This window comes from Sciurus vulgaris (genome assembly GCF_902686455.1).
Source record: "Sciurus vulgaris genome assembly, chromosome: 4".
Taxonomy (NCBI): domain Eukaryota; kingdom Metazoa; phylum Chordata; class Mammalia; order Rodentia; family Sciuridae; genus Sciurus; species Sciurus vulgaris.
The window spans coordinates 31167402-31186637 of record NC_136464.1 but is presented as its reverse complement, the minus strand read 5'-3'; the positions used below and the strand labels follow the sequence as shown (position 1 = coordinate 31186637).

The 19236-nt window shown below is 51.8% G+C and overlaps 1 protein-coding gene across 1 annotated transcript; it reads right to left on the bottom strand.

Annotated features, from left to right (window-relative positions):
- Window positions 1-771: 771 nt before the first annotated feature.
- Window positions 772-9332, bottom strand: SFRP5 (secreted frizzled related protein 5). The gene is made up of 3 exons (XM_079137866.1): window positions 8138-9332; window positions 6359-6436; window positions 772-4641 (listed from the first exon to the last, which is right to left on the bottom strand). The coding sequence occupies exons 1-3, from the start codon at window positions 8658-8660 to the stop codon at window positions 4295-4297; spliced, it is 948 nt and encodes a 315-aa protein (XP_078993992.1). The 5' UTR covers window positions 8661-9332; the 3' UTR covers window positions 772-4294.
- Window positions 9333-19236: the final 9904 nt, after the last annotated feature.

Genomic DNA, 19236 nt, shown 5'->3' with positions numbered 1-19236 from the left:
AGGGGCCTGCCCGCCATGCACAGCCTTTCTCTCTTCCCCATCTCCAGCTGTAGGGAAGTGGGCTCAGCTTCCAGCAGAACAGAGGCAGCCTTGTGACAGAGGCCTCCCTCCCCCCAGCTCCTGCGACCCCACCTTCTGTCTTCTGCACCCAGAGCAGCACATTCCATTCTCTGGCACAGCTGGGGGCTGGGGATTCTGGGCTCCCCTGGCTGTTGGCTTTCTTCAGGGCCCCAGCAGAGCCTGCTGTCTGGGCTGGGACACTGGGTCCCAGCCACATACATTCCAACACCAACTACCCCCCACAGTAGATTTCCCAAGGAGTGAACTTTAGCCAGGATTACAGTCGGCTAAACAGTTGTGGGATGTGAGCTTCCTTTGTGGGGACTTGAGTCTGGATGCTGGCAGGGGTTAGAAGAGAGGAGGTGGGGTAGGCTGTCTGGGAGTCTGGAGAAAAGCTACTGGCTCCTCTGCCTGTCAGGGCCCTTGAAGTGGGCTTGGAACATGGCTCCCAGAGAGCTTCCTGTGAGGCAGGTTGGTGGCATAGCTGCCTGCACTCCCTGTCTTGTCCTTGGCTTTGCCTCTATACACAGTAGTATTTTAAGAGTGAGGTCAAATCATAGCACCAATGTGTGCTGTGTGACCTCCAACAAGTTCTTAACCTCTCTGAACTTTAGCCACTGTCATTAAAGTACACTACCCTGCAGGGCTGTTGGGAGGCTTAAATTAGAAAGTGAAAGTGATTTTTTGGGGGGGGTAATATGGGGAACTGAGCTACATCATCAGCCCTTTTTATTTTATTTTTAAGATGGGGTATCACAAAATTGTTGAGGCTGGCCTCCTGCCTCAGCCTCTTGGGCTGCTGGGATTACAGTGTGTGTCCCCATGCCTGGCTGTGAAAGTGTTTTGAGTAGTGCCTGCTACCCATCATGGCTTTGATATTTATGGATTACTAGTATTAGGCGTCTTCTCAGTATTGGCTTATATACCACCTGGGAATGTGATTCCCAAGCAAAACCTCTAATGTAGGTTCTGTAATTCTGGCTTTTAGATAAGATGTGCCTGCTTTTTCTCTTTCTAACATTTGTATGTCTTAATTGATTAAAGAATCAGGAATTTTACTGAATACCTGCTATGTAGGTACTGCTTAGTCATGGCTTTTGGTTAATAAAAATACAAATAACCACTTAATGAACATTTTCTAAATGTTGCATGTTGTTTCCAGGTGCTTTCAACACATTTGACACTTTACACCAAGCAATGCCAGGAAATAGACATTTCACCCCATCTTACAGCTGGCAATGTTCCCAGTGTCACAGTCACTAAGTCACAGGGTCTGAAGCCAGAACCGGCTATCCTGCCTCTTCTCACTCAGCCCTGAGTGTGCCTCCCCGCAAACCTTCCTGTTTTGTATTAGAACTCTTACTATGTACTGAGTTGAGAAACTTGACTCGTCCTGCTCTCTCGCCGCCAGAGGGAGGTCATGTGACTTGGTTCTGACCAGTGAGCTACAAGTGGAAATCTACCAGGTGGGACTGGCTGGGAAATTACTGTTTTCCTGATCAAAAGGGCTGCAAGCAGCTGGCATGTGGTTTTTGCTCTTAGCTCTTCCCCACCTTGCTGCCCAGAATGTGGTTGAGATCTCAGGAGGAAGAGGCACCATCTTGTAACCGCAGCCCTCCCCCACTGAGAGCAGGAAGACAGGGGAGTCTGGGACAGACCTCCCACCTGTCCACCTGCAGACCTCCTCTGTGGAGAAGCCCGCATTCCTGTGCTGTCCCATGTGGTCAGAGGCAGGCTTTCATTGATCTGCTGGGCCCAGGTGCTCTCTGGGCGGCACAGATGTGGGTTTCCATGCCGGCCAGGAGGGAGGGCCTGCAGCAAGTAGGGCCTGGAGGAAATGAAGCCTGGGCTTCAGGCCCTGAAGTGCCTCTCTGGTCTTTGGTTTCTTGGTTCCAGAAAAGAGAGTCCCAGGGGGTGTGCTGACAACAGAAGTGGGGGACAGGCATGTGTAGAGCTGGACCCTGGTCCCTTTGTGGGCGTGGGTGAGAGCTGAGAGCCTCGCTGGGCTCCAAGGGATGGCTGGAGGGAGCTGCCTCCCGCCCTGCCGGCTGCCTCTCACTGCTGCCAGTGCCTGACAGAGGTCAGCATTGTTCTGCACCCTGAGGTGGGCTCTAGTCCTGTGCTCAGCGGAAAAATAACCCCAGTCCTGGTTGACTAGAGAAGTGTCCGTAAATATTTGGTCGGGGTGGGCGGCTGGGAGACAAGGGGCAGATTCAGGGAGCCAGAAGGACCAGGCGAGGTTTGGCAGGGTGGATGGAAGTGGTTCCCTGGGGTGAGAAGGAATGGGTAGGCCTCTGTTGCTCCCGCCCTGTGCTGGGAGGCTACCTGGCTGCCCCGCGCGATTCACGGGTAGGGTGACCACCTGTTAGCAAGGGAGACCTGACAGCAGAAAGGCGAGTGCAGTGTACGCTGGTCCCACTGTAAAATGGCCTGGGCCTTTCTGGAGATGCCACCTTCCCCCAGTGCTGTGGACTTCAGGCTTTCCTTGCCAGGCGGGTCCCTAGCTTAGAGGAGCAGTAGACCTCCATCCCTACCCTCACTGGGGAGGAAAACCCTGCGTGGTGCCTCATCCCTCCCTCTGAGGACATTTGCCCTGTCCTTCAACTGCTGCTGACCCTGCAGGGAGCTCTTTTCTGGCACCACCCTTTCCAGATCTGGCAGTTTGAGTGGCAGTGGCTTCTTGCCTCTCTTTGAAGCCTTTTCCTTCCCTGGGCAGTCCACCTCACAGTGACTGCCTCCATCTGCTCTGAGCCCCTTGGAAACCCTCCTGTCCCTCACCCACTCCCTACCTCAGATGTTACCTTATCTAAATGGTGGTTCTCAGCCCTGGTTGCTCATCACCCAAGTGGCACCTAAAAATACTGATTTCTGTGTGCGATTCCACTGAGTTGCATTAGAGTGGGGCCTGGGCTTTTGTAAAAGCTCCCTGGTTGATCCAGTGTTGATGGGTCAAAATGCAGATTGATACTGTAGGTCTGGAGAGGGGCCCAAGATTCTGTATTTCTAACCAGTTCCCAGGTGATGCTACTGCTGCTGGCCTGGGGACCACGTTTAGAGGAGCGCTGGTCTACGGCCTCTGGTGCCTAAGGTCGGGACCGGGCCCAGAGGTACCCAAAAGTTAAAGGGGAGGAGTGACACACCTGAGGCTGCTGGTTCTCTGGTCGCTCACTGTAGCCGCCTCCTTGGACTTGGAATGCTAGGGGACACTGTGTGACGGGAGTACTCTGACCATGGGAGCAGGCTGGGGGCCTTGGCACCTTGGTCTTTTCTCAGGGACAAAAAAGGGTGACCATCTCTATCCCTTAGTCAGTGGTCGGGCTACAAGTTGTCCCTTGCTGTGTGCTCTCGAGAGCCTACAGAAACAGCATTGCTTTTCTTAGGCTTCCCAAGGAGGTTAGGTGACCAGGCCGTGGGTTAAGGTAAGGGCCTCTTGGCTGAAAGTCCACTCTAAACTTCTCTCACCCCACCCTTCATAGCCAGTTGATAAATCACCTGGTTCAAAGGAACTATTTTTTTTATTTAATTAAAAACTTTAAAAAAAATTGATAAGCCAAACCCTACCTGCGTCTGTTGTCTAGAACCTATGGCCTCACAGCACTAGCAATAACTTATTATGATCAGGGTGGAAGGTGATGTGGAGGCCGAGGAATGGGCAGGAGGAGCGGGCCGGGCGGGGAGGGGCCTGCGCAGAGTGGGGCTGGCCTTGCTGTCCAGTCCAGCAGGGCTCTAGGCTTGGGGTAGGGACCTGACTAAGAAGGGAAGCGGGGCTCCAGGGTGTTGAGATTCTTTTCTCTGGAGGACCGTGATGAGGTCACACAAAGGGACAGTGGGGGACCTGATCCCCGAGTAGCTCAGCCTCACAGACCCCTCTTGAAGTGAGGCCCCACCAGCAGCAGAGGGGAGCTGTTGCCACTGTCCACTCTGGAAACCCCCTTCTCAAGCTGCCTGAGCCCTTCATCCTTCCCTTGCTTTCCTCCCTCTGGCCCTTTTGGAAACCCTGGAGCTTCCCAGAAGAGAAAGCCCTTCTCCTAAAAGAGGATGCCCGGGCCCCTAGGACGCCTTGGTCAAGGAGGATGGGCCCCATGCCCCTCCCTTGGGGTCTGCACCATTAACAACTCTGCTTGAAGCCACCCTCTGCCAGGGGCTGGGTCAGCCTGGGAGTGGGGGCAAGGCCAGGTGGGCAGGGACAGAGGGCAAAGCACAGCTGGCTGGGTGGGACAGGGAGGAGTCCCCTTCAGTGGGGCTCTGCAGCCCCGTAGAAGAAGGGGTAGTAGAGGGAGCAGGGGTAGGAGAACATGAATTTGACTGCAAACTTCATCTCCTTATTCTTCTTGTCCCAGCGGTAAACGGCCATGAGCAGTAGCTGTCCATCTACTTTGCGACCCATGACCAGGAAGCTGCCCGCCAGGCTGTCCAGCTGTGGGCAGGGGCATCCTGCACCGTTCTTCATGTGCAGCACCAGCCTCTTGGTGTCCTTGCGCTTCAGGGGGCCTGGTTTGAGCAGCTTCTTCTTTTTCTGGGCTCCAATCAACTTCCGGTCCCCATTCTCTATCTTGATCTCCTTGATGCGCATTTTGACCACTGTGGAAAAGGAGGGGCAGAGGAAAAGCCTGAGAAGGGTCAGTTCTGCTCAGGACAGTGGTGGCTCCAGATTGGTGCTAGTGTGCTCTGGGTGTTCAGAGTCAGGGAGTCTGGGGCTTGGTGGGGTGTGGCTTACAGGGGTACATTTAATATTTGGGAATATTAGTACTCCTATCAGGCACCGGACTTTCTTGGACATTACTATTTGGTCCTCAAGGTACTAGGGCTGGGGAATGAGGGGTAGAGAAGTTGTGTCCTGCCAAATTGTAGAGCTTGGAATGAATCCAGTCTGGCTAACTCTAGGGCCTGACCCTTTCCACGACACCAAATGCTGGGTGGGCGGCTCAGGATGGGCAGTGGAGCAGGTATTGGGCTCCCCAGGGAGGGGAGGTTGGGAATTGGGCTGACCACTTGGAGGGGGGTCCTTGTGATGGACTTCATGATCTCTGGGAATGATTCCAATGGGATTTCTTTCTTTTTTGTGACACTGGATATTTTATTCAAGGGTGACCTACCACTGAACTACACCCCCAGTCCTTTTTTAATTTTTATTTTGAGACAGGCTCTTGAAGTTGCCTGGGTTGACCAGGAACTGCAATCTCCCTGCCTCAGTCTCCTGAGCCTCTGGGATTACAGGTGTGCGCCACTGTGCCTGGCGCTGGTGGTACTTCTATTTGTGGGCGATCAGCCAGGCTGCATGTGTGTGTGTGATTGTGCAGTGGGGTGGGACTTTCTGGGCTGGATGTCTCTGTTTGAGAGTATGTTTGTGGTAAGTATAGGAATGTGAGCATGGGGTTGGAGACACATGGATGAAGGCAGGGTCCTTGGCCAGAGAGTCATGGTCCAGGTCACTCTGAGGTGGCCATAGAGAGCTTAATACAGTTGGGAATAAGCAGTCCTGTGCTAAGGGTTGGGGTTGGGGTGTCCCTCAGGCTAGGTTTCCCTTCTCATCTCTGTGAGAAGCCAGAGAATAACCTTGCCCACTCAGGGAAGGCAACTGGTGTCCAATTTCTTTTCTTCTCTTTCTTTCCTCTGCCTTCCCTCCTCCCCTCCTTCTCTTTCTCTCTCACATCTCTTGCAATATAGCACTATTCTTTTTCCAAACAGGCTACTAACATTAAAGACTCATCTTAAGTAAGGATATTATTATTATTTGCCTTTTATAGATAGGGAAGCTTAAACACAAGACAGGGAACTGTCTTGGCAGAACTATGTAGTCCCTGAGTTTGCTAGATCCTGACTAGACTTGGCTTGACTATCCCAGGATGGGGAAGATCTGGGATGAAGTTGTGGGGGCAGATGGTCTCAGTGTCCCTGACCAGCAGAGCCCAGGGATGAGGGGCTCCCCTTCTATCTTGGAGCTGCTCTCTTCCCGCTATGGCCCCATCCATTTCTGGGATAATCCTGCCTCCCCCAGTGGGATTTCTCAGCCATGGAGGCACCACTTTGGATCCTGCCAAGGGAGGGATGCAGAAGCCCTGTCCAGGGATGGTTTCTGAGGCCCATGGACCATGACCTTGAGGGGTTTCTGAAGCCCCTGGTATGATGTGCATAAAGAGGTGCATTTCTCTCAGGAGAGGGCTCATGGTTATCATCAGATTCTAAAAGGAGTTAGTGATGTGAAAGTTCTTTGGGTTCACTGTGACGGATGTAGGCACACATGTGCATGTGGCAAGGAGGCTGCTCGGGGCAGTGGCCCAGTGGGCCCCATACTCACCAAAGTCGCTGGAGCACATCTGCTCCATGAGGCCATCGGCACTGTGCTCTATCTCACACTGGGCGCAGGTCTTGGTCACTGAAGAGAGAAGGTGGGGATGGAGTGGGTAGTGGTTGCTCAGGGGTTTGGAGAAAGAACTACTTAGGGTGCTTGCTTCCCCACGGCCTGGCCATCCCCCAGTCCCTTAAATCTCCACTTCCTCATCAGGAAATGAGGTGAGGGAAATAATACATCATTTGCTACTGAGCGATTGTGACAATCAGAAAAAGACAAGACAAAGCAGTGGGCACAGTTACTGCTCCATGACCCTGGCATGACTCCATAACCATGATGCACATTGTTTTCTATCCATTTGATCCTCAGTTTATGAAGCAGATATTATCTCTATTTCAGAGAAAAGGAAACTGAGGCCCAGAGCGGTTACCCAGGTCTGCAAAGCTTGGAGAAGCTGGCTTAGGACTGAGGATGGGTGGGGGTGTTTGCAGGGGCCATGCTTGAGAGTAACCCGTGAAGCTGGCAGGGCTGGGCTGAGGAGCACCCCCTCCAAGGTAATCAGCTTAGCATTGCCAGAACTTCTGAGTGTTCAAGGGAAACCAAAACTCTTTGTTTTTATATGAAATATTCTGAGTTTTGTCTGTTGGCCACACAAACGCTTCTCCAGGCTGGCTGTCTCCCTGCTTCCCTGTTGAGTCTCAACCTCCAGGATGGGGATTTTTCCTTTCCTCCACACCCCCAGGCACAGAACCCCATGGGAGAGGGCATGAACCCTGGAGGACTGGGCAGAGGTAGGTAAGATTAGCCCAGGGCTGGGTCCAGTTGCTTTATTGGGGAGTAAGTACAGGAAAAGAGGGAGCAATAACTGTCCAGGCCAGGCTTGCCTGCTGGGTGCCACTATCTAGCCTCCTGGACTGGGCACTGGGCAGCCAGGCCACCTGGAAGGAGGAAGTGGGAGAGGGTACAGACTCCACCTGCAAAGAGCTGTATGTGGACCAACACAGTGAAAGGGAGGTCAAGACCAAGCAATATTAGGAATTGTTGGGGTGCAGGTAGGAGGAAGGACTTAGGGTCATCAAGGTTTCCTGAACCTGGGATCCTTTATGGAAAGGAAGCTGAGGCTCAGAGGTCAACTCATCTCCAGCCTCCTTCCTAGAGGCAGAATCTGTTGCACTGCACCTTACCCAGAAGACTTCAGCCCAGGAATTGGGCAAGAGGGAGAAATAAGGGTTCCAGGCATAGAAAACGTGAGGGGGATAGCCCAGGAACCCCTCTTAACCAACCCTCCCCACACCCCGTAGTCCCCTCCCCGATCCTTCCCAATATCCCAAAACGGGGTAGGGATGATGCTTGTCTTGGTGGCCTGGGCCCAGTTCAGGTGAGAGGCACTGTCCAGGTGAAAGGCATTGTTTAGGGACCTGGGCATCTGGGGGGTGAGGGAGGAAACAAGGCACTTATCTGGACGCCCTAGGGCACCCAGAGACTTAGTAGTTTGGGAAGGCGAGCGCTGAGAGGGGCGCCAGGCAGGAGTTGGAAAAGAGAACCAGCGGGAGTGTCCAGAGCCTCAGGGAGGCACTACTCTGTCAGTCCATGGGAAGGCGGGAAGGCAGCCAGAGATTCCCCGGGGCGCAGGGCTGAGAGGACACGGCGTGCGTGTATGTGAAGGGGGTGGCACCTGTCGGGGTTCGCAGATCAGTGCTAGGCGGATGGGGGAGCGGCATCCGTTCCGGCCCAGCTTGCAGTCCAGGGCCGTCGGAGCGCGCACGGGGGCGGCGGCGGCGCTACCTGGAGGCGCGGTGGCTGGCAGGTGCCCGAACTGCACAGCGATGCAGAGGTCGTTGTCCAGGGGGAACTTGTGGCAGTGCAGCATCTCAGGCCAGGGGAAGCCGTAGGCCTCCATGAGCGGCGCGCAGCCGGCGCGCACGGCCTCGCACAGCGAGCGGCACGGGTAGATGGGCCGGTCGAGGCAGACGGGTGCGAAGAGCGAGCAGAGGAAGACTTGCGTGTCGGAGTGGCAGCGCTTGGCCAGCAGCGGCAGCCAGCTGCTCGCCTGCTGTTTCACCTCGGCCAGGCTCTCGTGCTCCAGCAGGTTGGGCAGCCGCATGCGCTTGTAACCCACCGTGTGGCAGAGGGGCAGGTCTGCGGGGATGTCGAGGCACTGCGGCGGCTTGGAGTAGGAGCGGCCGTGCAGCGGCTCAGCTTGCCAGCCATAGTAGTCGTACTCCTCGCCGTGCGCGGGTGCCCCGTGCAGCGCCCCTAGCAGCAGCGCCAGCGCAGCCGCCCGCGCGCCCCCCACCGCCGCCTGCATGGCCGCGCTGTCCCTAGATGCGCGCCGTGAGGCCCCCGACACTCCCCAGCAGGCGCAGCGGAGGTCGTCCAAGTGGGTGGCAGCCTTCACTCCGCTCTGGGCGCCCGGAGTGATCCTGGCGCCTCCCACCTCGGGGCCCCAGCTCCGGCCTTGCCGAGCGCCCCAGCCAATCTCCAGCCACTCAGCCCCAGCCCCAAGGCGGGGAGGCAGGGTGGGGCCCCTCGGCCCCTCCCGCCTGGGTCCCCGCTTGTCCCGCCCAGCGCCCTGTCCGCGCCCCTTTCAGGTCACAGTTCCCCCGGCCACAGCCTGGCTTGGCCTGTGTGCCTCTCCCCAGGCTTCCCTCACCTCCCCTCACCTCCCTCGGCATTTTCCTCGTCCCTGGCCTTCTCTGTCCTTCTTATCTCTCTCCGCCACAGCCTCTCCTGTTCCTTTTCTCACTCACTTCCTTTGCTTATCTGTCTTCCCACCTCCGCTCTGTTTTCTCTTCCCCAACACCTCAGTTCCTCTTCTCCCAGCGGTAGGCTTCGGGCTACCCACCGGCTCCTGGTCCAGGCCAGTACTGCTTCGCCCTTGTCTTAAGCATTCGTTGAGCTCCTGACTAGTGCTGGGCCCCTTGTGGCTGCTGGGGAACCAGACAGAAAAGATCCAGACATCACAGCTTAGTGAGGGTGAAGCTCATTACGGTATCTATTTGCTCAGCTCCTACTAAGTGCTAGGGACAGCACTTAGTAGTGATATAGCTAGTACCTACTAGCTTCTAACTGTGTGCCAAGCACATTGCATAAATTACCTCATTTAATTCTCAAAGAAATGCTTTAAGTTGAGTAGGCACTATTATTATCCCCACTTTATAGATAAAGATGCTGAGGCCAAGAGAGAATAAGTAAGGATTAGAGCCAACCATTAAACCCAGGTAGTCTGTTTCTGGCTCAGATCCCAGAAACAATCAGGAGGTCTGGATTCTGAATCTGAGGACCTGATGGCTACAGAGGGGCTCAGAGAAACAAAGTGACTGGCCCTTGGTCACAAAGTTAACTGTGAAGGAACCAGGATTTGAATCCAGGTGCTAGGCTCCCAAGGCCAGGGCTTAACCATGCTGCCATAAGATCACTTCCAACCTGGAAATGCTGTGGGAGGAGGAAAGACATGACCACATCTCTGAGGAGGGCATCCAGGGAGGCACCAGAGGATTTCAAGGATGCCATGCTTGGTGTCTGGGCCTTGCCTTCCTTGACTTTCGTGTGAAAGGAACTTGGAGGAGAGGCTTGATTGGAGCAGGGATTCTTTCTTGAGAGCCTTGCCTGACTCCTGACCTCCCCAGCCTTTGGGGGGAAGTAGGGTGCCCTGGGGAGGAGCCTCACAGGAGGCCTTGGGAAGCTGAGGCTGGCTCTGCTGGGTGGCAGGAGTGCTGGGGCTCTTGCCCCCCACTCTAAAATCTCCAGGGCTCCACCACTTCTTGCAATGGTGGTAGAGAAAGGTGAAGGACCACTCTTTAATATTCAACCAAGATGTGTGGAGCAGCTGCTCTGTGCAAGGTATGGGATGGGGTGTAGGAAGGGATACAGATGTGAGAAAACAGGGCCCTGCTTCATCTGATCTAGTGAGAAGAAGACCCAAGGCAGGGCAGTGGAGGCAGAAGAAGTCAATAGGCAGAGCCCAGGATGGGGCAGGGTATCTTTTGATGTCCAGGATAAGCAAGACAGGAGACTTTCCTTCTCCTTCTCCTCTCTCTGTCCTGACCATTAAGAGGTTCTGCAGATGACCACTCAGAGAGAATGTGAAGGATGGGTCTCTACAGGGCCAGTAATGGTGCAAAAGCCCCAGATCTGCGGACAGAGCCAGTTTCAAATCCTGGCTCCTTACTAGATGTGTGACCTTGGGCAAGTACTTAACCATTCTGATTCTTAAATCTCTTTGTTTCTAAAATGGAACTTCCTTAGCAGTTATTGTGATGGGCAAATAAAATGAATGAATGAATGAATAAAAAGCTCCCTGCATAGTGCCAGCATGTGAAGGGCACCTGGAAATGTTAGATCCCCAAGGGATGTGTGAAGTTGGGATGGAAATGTGGTGCGTGCTTTGAAAGCCTCCTTGGACACCTTGGCCCTGGCTCTGGCTTTGGACTCTGAGAAGTGATTCTGCTCCCCGTGCTCCGGCTCCTTCATCATTCTTTGGGTTTGGCAGGCTTCTACCCTCTAGGGAGGTGTGGCCTTGGGCACTGGTGGGGGCGTTAGGACCCCCCAGGTGGTTGTGCAAGGTGCTGGCTCCTTAGGCAGCTGGTTGACTGTGCTGTTCTTGGCATCCCACTGCCTGACCTGGACAGAGCCAGGCATTGTTCCTACTGCTGGTTATGTAAGAACAGCACATGGCCTGAGAGCCAAGGGAGTCTGTACCTGGCAGCCCTGGGGTCCCAAAGGACAGTAGGGCCAATCTGGAAGCTTCCTGGAAGAGGAGAATGGGCAATCTTTACCTGGCAACTTCCACTTAGGGACTCCTGAGTCTCCCTGATGTGGACCCATGATGGGAGCAAAGAGGAGGGAAACCCTTCACTACCCACTGAGCCAGTCAGGGCTGTGCTGGGGGCAGTCATCAGGAGAGCTCTCTGTCAGTGGCCGGCCTGTTACCCTGGCTCTGTGGTTGAGAAGAAGGCTGCTCTCTGATGTGGTGCCCTTTTCCAACTTCATTTCTGACTGAAACAGGGCTGAGGCAGTGGGTGGAACACCTGGTGTGCTGGGCATGTGTCCATTCTGGAGTGTCTGCAGTCTATCCTGGCTTGTGTTTCCCCAGCTGATGGAGGGGACCACTTATTCAAAAGAACATGTACTTGTGGTTTGTTATGAGCAAAGTTCTGTGCAAAGTTGTCTATTGATACCTCTTAGATCTATGCTACTTGATAATTTTATTATCAAATCCTATATTTTTCAGCTTTTTTTTTTTTTGGTACCTGGGATTAAACCCAGGGACACTCAACCACTGAGCCACATCCCCAACCCTTTTTTATATTTTATTTTTTATATATTTTTATATCTCACTGAGTCACTTAGGACCTTGCTAAGTTGCTGAGGCTAGTTTTGAACTCACAATCCTCCTGCCTTAGCTTCCCAAGCGGCTGAGATTACAGGCGTGCACCACTGCACCTGACTTTTTCTAGTTTTTCATTGTCTATTTCAAATGGTTCTCAAAATGTGGTCAGGATACCCCAGGGGGTTCCCAAGATCCTTTCAGGAGATCTACAAGTTCAAAAGTATACAAAATTCAAAGGTCTATTCAAAGTACAAGATAGACCAATGAATTTTAAGATAATAGAGTAAGAAAAAATTGTTAAATGTGGTTTTGATTCTATATTACAATGAGCATTTAAGAAACTACCATATGTCATTTTTTTAGTAGTATCAAAGAGGAATATCCATGATTATTCAAAAAGGCATTAAAATACTCCTCCCTTTTCCAACTGCCTTTCTGGGTAAGGCCAAATTTTCTTCATATACTTCAATCAAACCACATGTGGCAGCAAATTGAATGCAGAAGCATCTATGAGGATGCAGCTATCTTTTACTTAGCAGGACATTAAAGAGACTTGCAAAAATATAAAATAATCACCACTCTTTTTATGATTTTTTTTCTTTAGAAAATGTAATTATTTTTCAAGAAAATTTATTTAACATAATGATTTATTAGTAAATTAATAAATTTATTTCTTATTTTAAATTTCAAAAATGGTAAATAACAATAGATAAACCTACATACACGAAAACTCTTTGGGGTTTTCAGCTGGGATTTTCAAAGTGATTCCAAGGCCAAAATGTTTGAGGACTGCTGGTTTACCTAATTTATTTCTGAGAGAGGTGTATAAAGTCTACTTTGCTTGTGGATTTGTTGGATTTTCCTTTTTTTTTTTTTTGAAGTCACTTTTGCTTTTTGTCTTTTGAAGCTATGTTGTTAGGAGCATGAAGCTTCATGATTATTGTATCTTCTGGTTGGATTGTCCTTCTAACTATATGAAATGTTGTTCTTTGATCCTTTTACTGAATAAACCTTGATAAAATAATTCCATGAACCAACACTTAGCTAGAACCTGACGCATAGTGTTCTGTGATCATTTGTGTAGCAGAGCCAGGAGGGCCACCCTGCTCATGCCAACCTACAAGGCCCCCAGGAGAGGCAGTCTGGGGGCAGTGGGAGTGCATCAAGCTTCAATTCAAAAGTTCTGAGTTACATATTTTCAATTTACTATCAAGTCCCCTGGCGCCCTGAGTCTCAGTTGCTTCATTTGTGAAGCAGATGGCTTTGCCCTGCATTCTTCATGAGGTGATCTTGAATATCAAATGAGATACTGAAAAGACAGTGATTTGGGATGATGATGGAGGTGAGGCTGGCCTTGTCTTTGACCTGAGGTGGGCTGAGGGATGGAAGAGGCCCTTGGCCCTTGTCACCTCTTGCATCTCCTGGCTGTGAGAAGGTGCTGACAGCCTAGGCTTGCAGACTTCCAGGGGAGCTAAGACTGTCTTGTTAGTTATTTCAGAGCCTGTTGGAGTCAACTGCCTTTTACAACCTCAGCATTCCCCTGCTGGGACACTGTCCTCATAGCAGCTACTGGTGAATGCCCAGGGTGAGTTGTCTGTGTGATTAAGAGCACTGTTGTTGCTGGCAGGATCCTGTTATCCTAGGTATCCCTTTCCACCACACACCATTTTATCTAAGAGGAAACTAAATATGGCTGTCCTGACCTCCCATCTAGTGTTCATCTGATCATACCTCCAGCACTGTTTTACTTTCTATCCTTTAAGCTTTGTCAGTTGCAAAATCAACACCTGCCCCAGCTGTGCAGGGCCTCTGTGTTGAGTGCCTGTACTCTGATCACTGGGCACCCATAGTTTGAGTTTTGCCATAGAGGGACTTGAGCTAGGCCCACTAATCACTGAATCCAGTGGCAGGAGGTAAGCCTGAGCTGTCCCTTCTGCGAGCCTGGTTACTGACAGATTGTTCCAGAGTTCACATTGTTCAGGAACAAAAGCAGAGGACAGGTTTGTCTTGGTCCTGGGGCTTGGTCCAGCTTTAAGTGTGCCCATTTGAAGGGCGAAAGCAAGTGGGATGGGGTAGGGACATGCTGGCATGCACTGACAGGGCTGTGGGTGGACAGAAGGCTGAACAATGCTCTCTTCTTCCCCCTGAGTTCCCAACACTACTAAGAATCCTAGGCTGTGGCTAGAGGCAGCCTTAGCTAGAAGTACATCTGAGGCAGTCAAGTTTTGGCTAAGAGCATGAACTCTGGAGTCAGACTAAGTTGTAGTTTCAGCAACGCCTCTTGACCTGGGGCTAGTTATTTGACCTCTCTGAGCTTCAGTTTCCTCATCTGTAAAATGGGGATGTTAAGAATAATAATTCCTTATGGGATTATTGAGGAGGTTAGAGTTAATTTAAAAAATTGCCGACAAGAGTGTACATAGTAAGAGCTATCTATGTACCTGCTAGTGAGCATCATTGAACATGTGTGTGACAGTGGTCTTTAGAAACTGTTGTCTCATTCTGCAGCTACTTGCTCCTGAATTTCTTTCCTCCACCCATGCTCTTCCTTCCTCATCCTCTCCTTGTTGCCCTCCTCTTGTTTTCTTCAGCTGCCTTCAGTCTCTTCCACTCTGCAGTAGTTGAAGTTACCACTTGCACCACAAACCTGCTGTCCCCACACTTTGGCTTGAGACCCTCAGTGGCTCCCATTGCTCTCGGGATACAGTTCTTATCCAAGCTCCAGGTAGACCAGGTCTCCTTGCTGGGTACTCTCTAGAACCCTGAAGCTTCATCTGCAGCCCTCATCACACTGATGATTATGCAATTATGTTTATTTGATCAGTTGCTTGTTTCTTCCTGAACCAAGATCTCCACAAAGCCATCTCTGATACTGTCCATCCCATCATAGGTGCTCAAAAAATGTTGCATGATGGAATGAATGAAAGGATGGATGAAGACTTAGTTGGAGGAAGTGATTGACAAAAGGGATCTTTGTAGCCACTTGGTCTCAGGCTGGGAACCAGAATCTTTTTTGGGCTCTGCTGGAATTCTTGGGAGGCCCAGGAAGGATCAGGAGGGTAACAATGTAACTTTGGGGGGAGTGGGTGGTGTCTGAGTGGAGTAAGTTGTCAGTTGCCCATTTTGGGGGGTGGGGAGTGATGGACAAGCCCCTTAAGCTTAGCTCAACTTCCTTTTCCCCTTCCTCTCTTGGGTGCTTATTTAGGACCTCCTAGGCACCTGGTATTAGTGCTCTGCTTACCTCTTGGTTATCTCATTTCATTATCCCCATAGCACCAGGAGAAAACAGAAGCTCACAGAGATTAGGTAACTTGCTGGGATCACACAGCCAAGAAGCGGAGCCAGGATTCAAACCCAAGGTTTCTTCCTATGGTTTGCAGATACTTGGCTGCATGTGCAAAGTGCCAACCTGACGAGCGCTGACCCAAACTGCCTTGCAGGGAAGTGGGCCCGCGGGGAGCAGACCCCTAGTGAGACTCAAGGCACTAAGGTGGCAGCAGGCTGCAGGGCTTCAGACCTCAGGGAGCTCACAGTCTAGACTGGAAGCTAGCCGAGGAACAAACCTGAGGTGCTTCCAAGTCACTTCTGTGGAAGGTAGAAAAAAACACTAGATGGAGGGTCAAAGGCCCCTCTGCCTGCCTTAACCTCTACTGCTTGCAGGCTGAGGGAATTCAGATGAAACGAATCTCCCTGGCCCTCTGTTTCCCCATCTGCAAAACAGGGACAGGAAGCATTTCTTTGCAGACTTGTTGGGAAATTAAATGAAGGTGTGTAGAACCATTGCAGTTTAAGTATTGAGGGGGATCTGTGCAAACCCAGGAGGTGGACAGTACAGGCCCCTGCTTTCCTAGCCTTGCCTATGGGGATGTTCATGGAACCCCAAATTTATAAAATGTGGTGGCTGAAAGCTGTCCTCTACCCTGTGGGGCCCGACCACCCAGGGACTGTGAAGGCAATGCTAACAGGTCATAAACTATTCTCAGTGTTTCCTCAAATCAACACGGAATGGTTCATTAGGCTGTAAATAAAACAGCAGATTTCTTTGCTTTGGGCTGGAATTACATGCTCTCAGGACTGAACTCCAGCTCTCAAGCTGAACAGAAGTCAATTGGCAGCCCACGAAACTCTGATTAATATAAAAAACAGAGGCTTGGAGGGGGCGGTGACTGGCTCTGCCAGGGGACAGTAGGTCAGAGGGGCCTCCCGGACTTTGTGCTCTGGGTGCAGGAGAGGAAGTCAGGAACCCCTGGGAGGACCCTGGGGGCAGGACTGTGAAGGGGAAACTCAGGGCAGGAGCATCAGGGGTGGGGGCCAGCTCTTGAGCAAACAATGTCCTCATTAAGGAGAGGGTGCTGGGCGGGAGGAACTCCAAATGGCCACAGCCAGTGGGACGAGGACATGGTGGACTGATCCTTCTCTCCAGCCAATGGAGCAATTGTCTTCTGCAAGGAGGAAGCTGGGGCCCCAGCCTGGGAACAGCTGGATGGGTCCTGGCCTTATTGACTGGTCCCAGAATGGCCCCTCTGTGCTGGCTGCTGAGAGTTCAGGCTCCAGAAGGGAATACCTGATGCTTGTTCTTCAGCTGGTAGTTCAGAGTACGGGAGCTCACACAAGCCTCTCTGAAAGGCACTCCTCAGTTCCCTTCGGCCCACTTGTGGGAAACCCTGTTTAGGTTTGTCTCTGAGACCTGGGCTCAGTCCACTTCTGGTTAGCTCTCCTTTTTTCAACTCTACCCTGTTGCTGCGGCTGGTTGCTTGGCTTGGTGAGTCTCAAGTGCTTCACCTGTAAAGTGAGAGCGTTGAACTAAAAGTGCTTCTCATCTAGGTGAATGGCTGCCCCACCTGGGCTGTGGTCTGGGCTTGGTCATCAGGACGACTGGGCTGCTACTGGCAGTTAGTGGGCAATGTCCACACAGCCTTCCTTCACCCAGAAATGTCCTGCGCCCAGTGCCTACAGAGGCCCTGTGGAGATGACTGGCACACAGGCTTTTTGTTATTGTTGTTTTTAAAGTAGGGCTTGGGCTAGGGAGATAGCTCAGTCGGTAGAGTGCTTGCCTTGCAAGCCCAAAGCCCTGGGTTCGATCCCCAGCACCGCAAAAAAAAAAAAAAAAAAAAAGTAGGCTTGCAAGTGATAGAGGTGGTGTGTGGGAACCCAACAGACAAAACAGATGAAAAGGGGAGAGTGTGGTTAGGGCTGGCGTGGGGCCCAGAACCCTGCCCACCATGAACCCTGTGCCCAGTGTGGACTCTTCCAGGGCCTCATGGGGCTGACATCTGGGGCCTCTGCAGCTTGGCTGTTCTTGGTGTTCTGATTGGTCAGATCTCTGTTCTGAGTGGTCAGTGACTCTTCTGATTGATGGGCCATCTGCTGAAGTTGGCCAGTGTCAGTGTTGTGTCAGCCGCTGCTTCTTACCCCAGCGTATGCCTCGTTTTTGGTGTTTAATTCTAAGAGAAATGATGGACAGATGAAGATTGGGGATTAACTTCTTGTGGCTGTCCTCTGGGCCTCCCTTGGCTAGCTTGGCTGATTTGGGCACATCCCATAGTAGTTCCCAAACTACGTTTATGTTGCAAAGCAATCACTGTGGAAACTGATTAAAATACTCATTTAGATCGCTGGGCCACCTGCAGGGATTCCAGTTCAATGCCTGTCACTCCCAGGGGATTTGGCTGCAGTGGGCTTTGGACCAGGATGAGAAATGCTGGCCTGGGAGGGGCTGTGCCTGGTCCGGTTCTGCATCCCTGCTGGCCACGGTGTCTCTCCAGTGCCCTGCTTGTGGGCCTCTTCTTCCCTTCTGGAAGCTCCATACAACTGGAATTCCCTCCTGTGCCCTCGTCCCTGTCCCTTGTCCCTTCTGTCTGCAGTGGTTAGTTGAGTTCACGCCCTTCTTATCTGCTCAGACCCAGAACAGAGCCCCGATGGATAGTGGTGTTAGCAGACGGTTGTGTGTCAGGCCCTGTGCTAAGGCTCTATGTTTTCATTTCAACCTCTATTCAATGCTGTGGGGTAGATGTTACTGTTACTGTCCTCCTCTTCTTCCTGTGCTCATGGGAAGGTAGAGGCGATAAGGTCACACAGTGGGGAGGCTCCCAACTGGATGTGACTCCACCACACACACCCTGTGTACAGTGAGGCCCTAGCCCTTGCCTCTGCCTGGGTTGTCACCCTTGCCCTCAGAGAGCTTGGCCAGATGCTGTCATTGTACTGTTATTTAATGAGGATTTACCAGGATTCCTTTTTCAGGAGAGATTCCAATTCGGACAGTAGCTGAGAAATCTTGGGATCCTCGTGAGGATAACTCATCTTTTTTGGTACCAAGATTGAGCCCAGGGGCTCTTAACCACTGAGCTACATCCCCAGCCCTTTGTGGTTTTTATTTTGAGACAGGGTCTTGCTAAGTTGCTTAGGCCTTGCCAAGTTGCTTAGGCCTTGCCAAGTTGCTTAGGCTGGCCTGAACTTGCGATCCTCCTGCCTCAGCCTCCTGAGCCACTGGGACTGCAGATGTGTGCCATCATGGCAGGCAAATAACCCATTTTAATGAGGTATTTGAGAGCAACATCTGTTATCTTGTTCCATCCTTGCAGCTAAGGGAGGCATGCATAAGTAGTCCCTATTTTACAGATGAGAAAACTGAGGCTCAGAGAGGTTGACTTATTCCAGGTCACCCAGGCAGTAAGTGACTGAGCTGGAACCAAACAAAGGTCGAACTCTCTTAACATTCTGTGCTTTTCCCACAGCCCCATGAGTCCAGATTGTTCCCAAGTCAGGAAAGCTAAAAAACCCTGTGATTTGCCCCTCCCCAGCCCACTGAGGTCATTGAAGATGGTTCAGGGTCCACTGCAGACAGAGGTCGGTGCCTGTTGACCTGGTCATATGCAAGGCAGTTGGGGTCAGGGAGAGGTGCATTCTTTCCCCTCAACTCACAATACCCAGCCTCTAGCTTCCTGGAATTTTTGTTCAAATTCCAAATCACTTGGCAATAAGTTTTCTTCCCCACAGTTTTTGCAGACAGGAGCTGAGCACCCTTCCACTCCCGACCACACACCTTCACAATGGGTGTTTTCTGTTCTAAACGGGTGCCAGGGCCCTGTTAGGAGAAAGCAGATCTGATAGGAAACCAAGAGACAAGACGTGGGCAGGAGAGCCAGTGGCTAGGGTGCAGCTCGGGCACAGTCATCTCTAGGAGGCAGGAAGGACCTTGACCCTGATGCCTCGAGACCCAGAAGTCCCTGGCCTGCCACATTCTGTGCAGCCTTGGGGTTGCACTGCTCTTGGGGTCCCAGTTTGCCCTTCTCTTAAAGGAAAGTGTAATGCCATGCTGGAGAGAGGCTCAGGTGAGATAATGTCTGGGAGGAGGTTTTATCACTATAATTATTTGATTTCCTGGAGGTCAAATTTGTCTTGGCAGCTCTGTTTAGTAGAATCTCTGCAGTGATGGATAGGCTCTCTCTGTGCTCTCCTGTTCAGTGACACGGGTGGCTAGGACTACTGAAGAACTGAATTTCTACTTGGTGTTCGAGTGAGGCAAAATCCCATGCCACCAACAGCCCTC

What these genes read in the sequence shown, in the direction of transcription:
- SFRP5 (XM_079137866.1), bottom strand. Translation starts at nt 8,660, where the DNA reads ATGCAGGCGGCGGTGGGGGGCGCGCGGGCGGCTGCGCTGGCGCTGCTG. An exon ending in GCCAGCCACCGCGCCTCCAG is followed by an intron (nt 6,437 to 8,137) that starts GTAGCGCCGCCG and finishes TTCTCTCTTCAG; the next exon opens with TGACCAAGACCTGCGCCCAG. An exon ending in GATGTGCTCCAGCGACTTTG is followed by an intron (nt 4,642 to 6,358) that starts GTGAGTATGGGG and finishes CCTTTTCCACAG; the next exon opens with TGGTCAAAATGCGCATCAAG.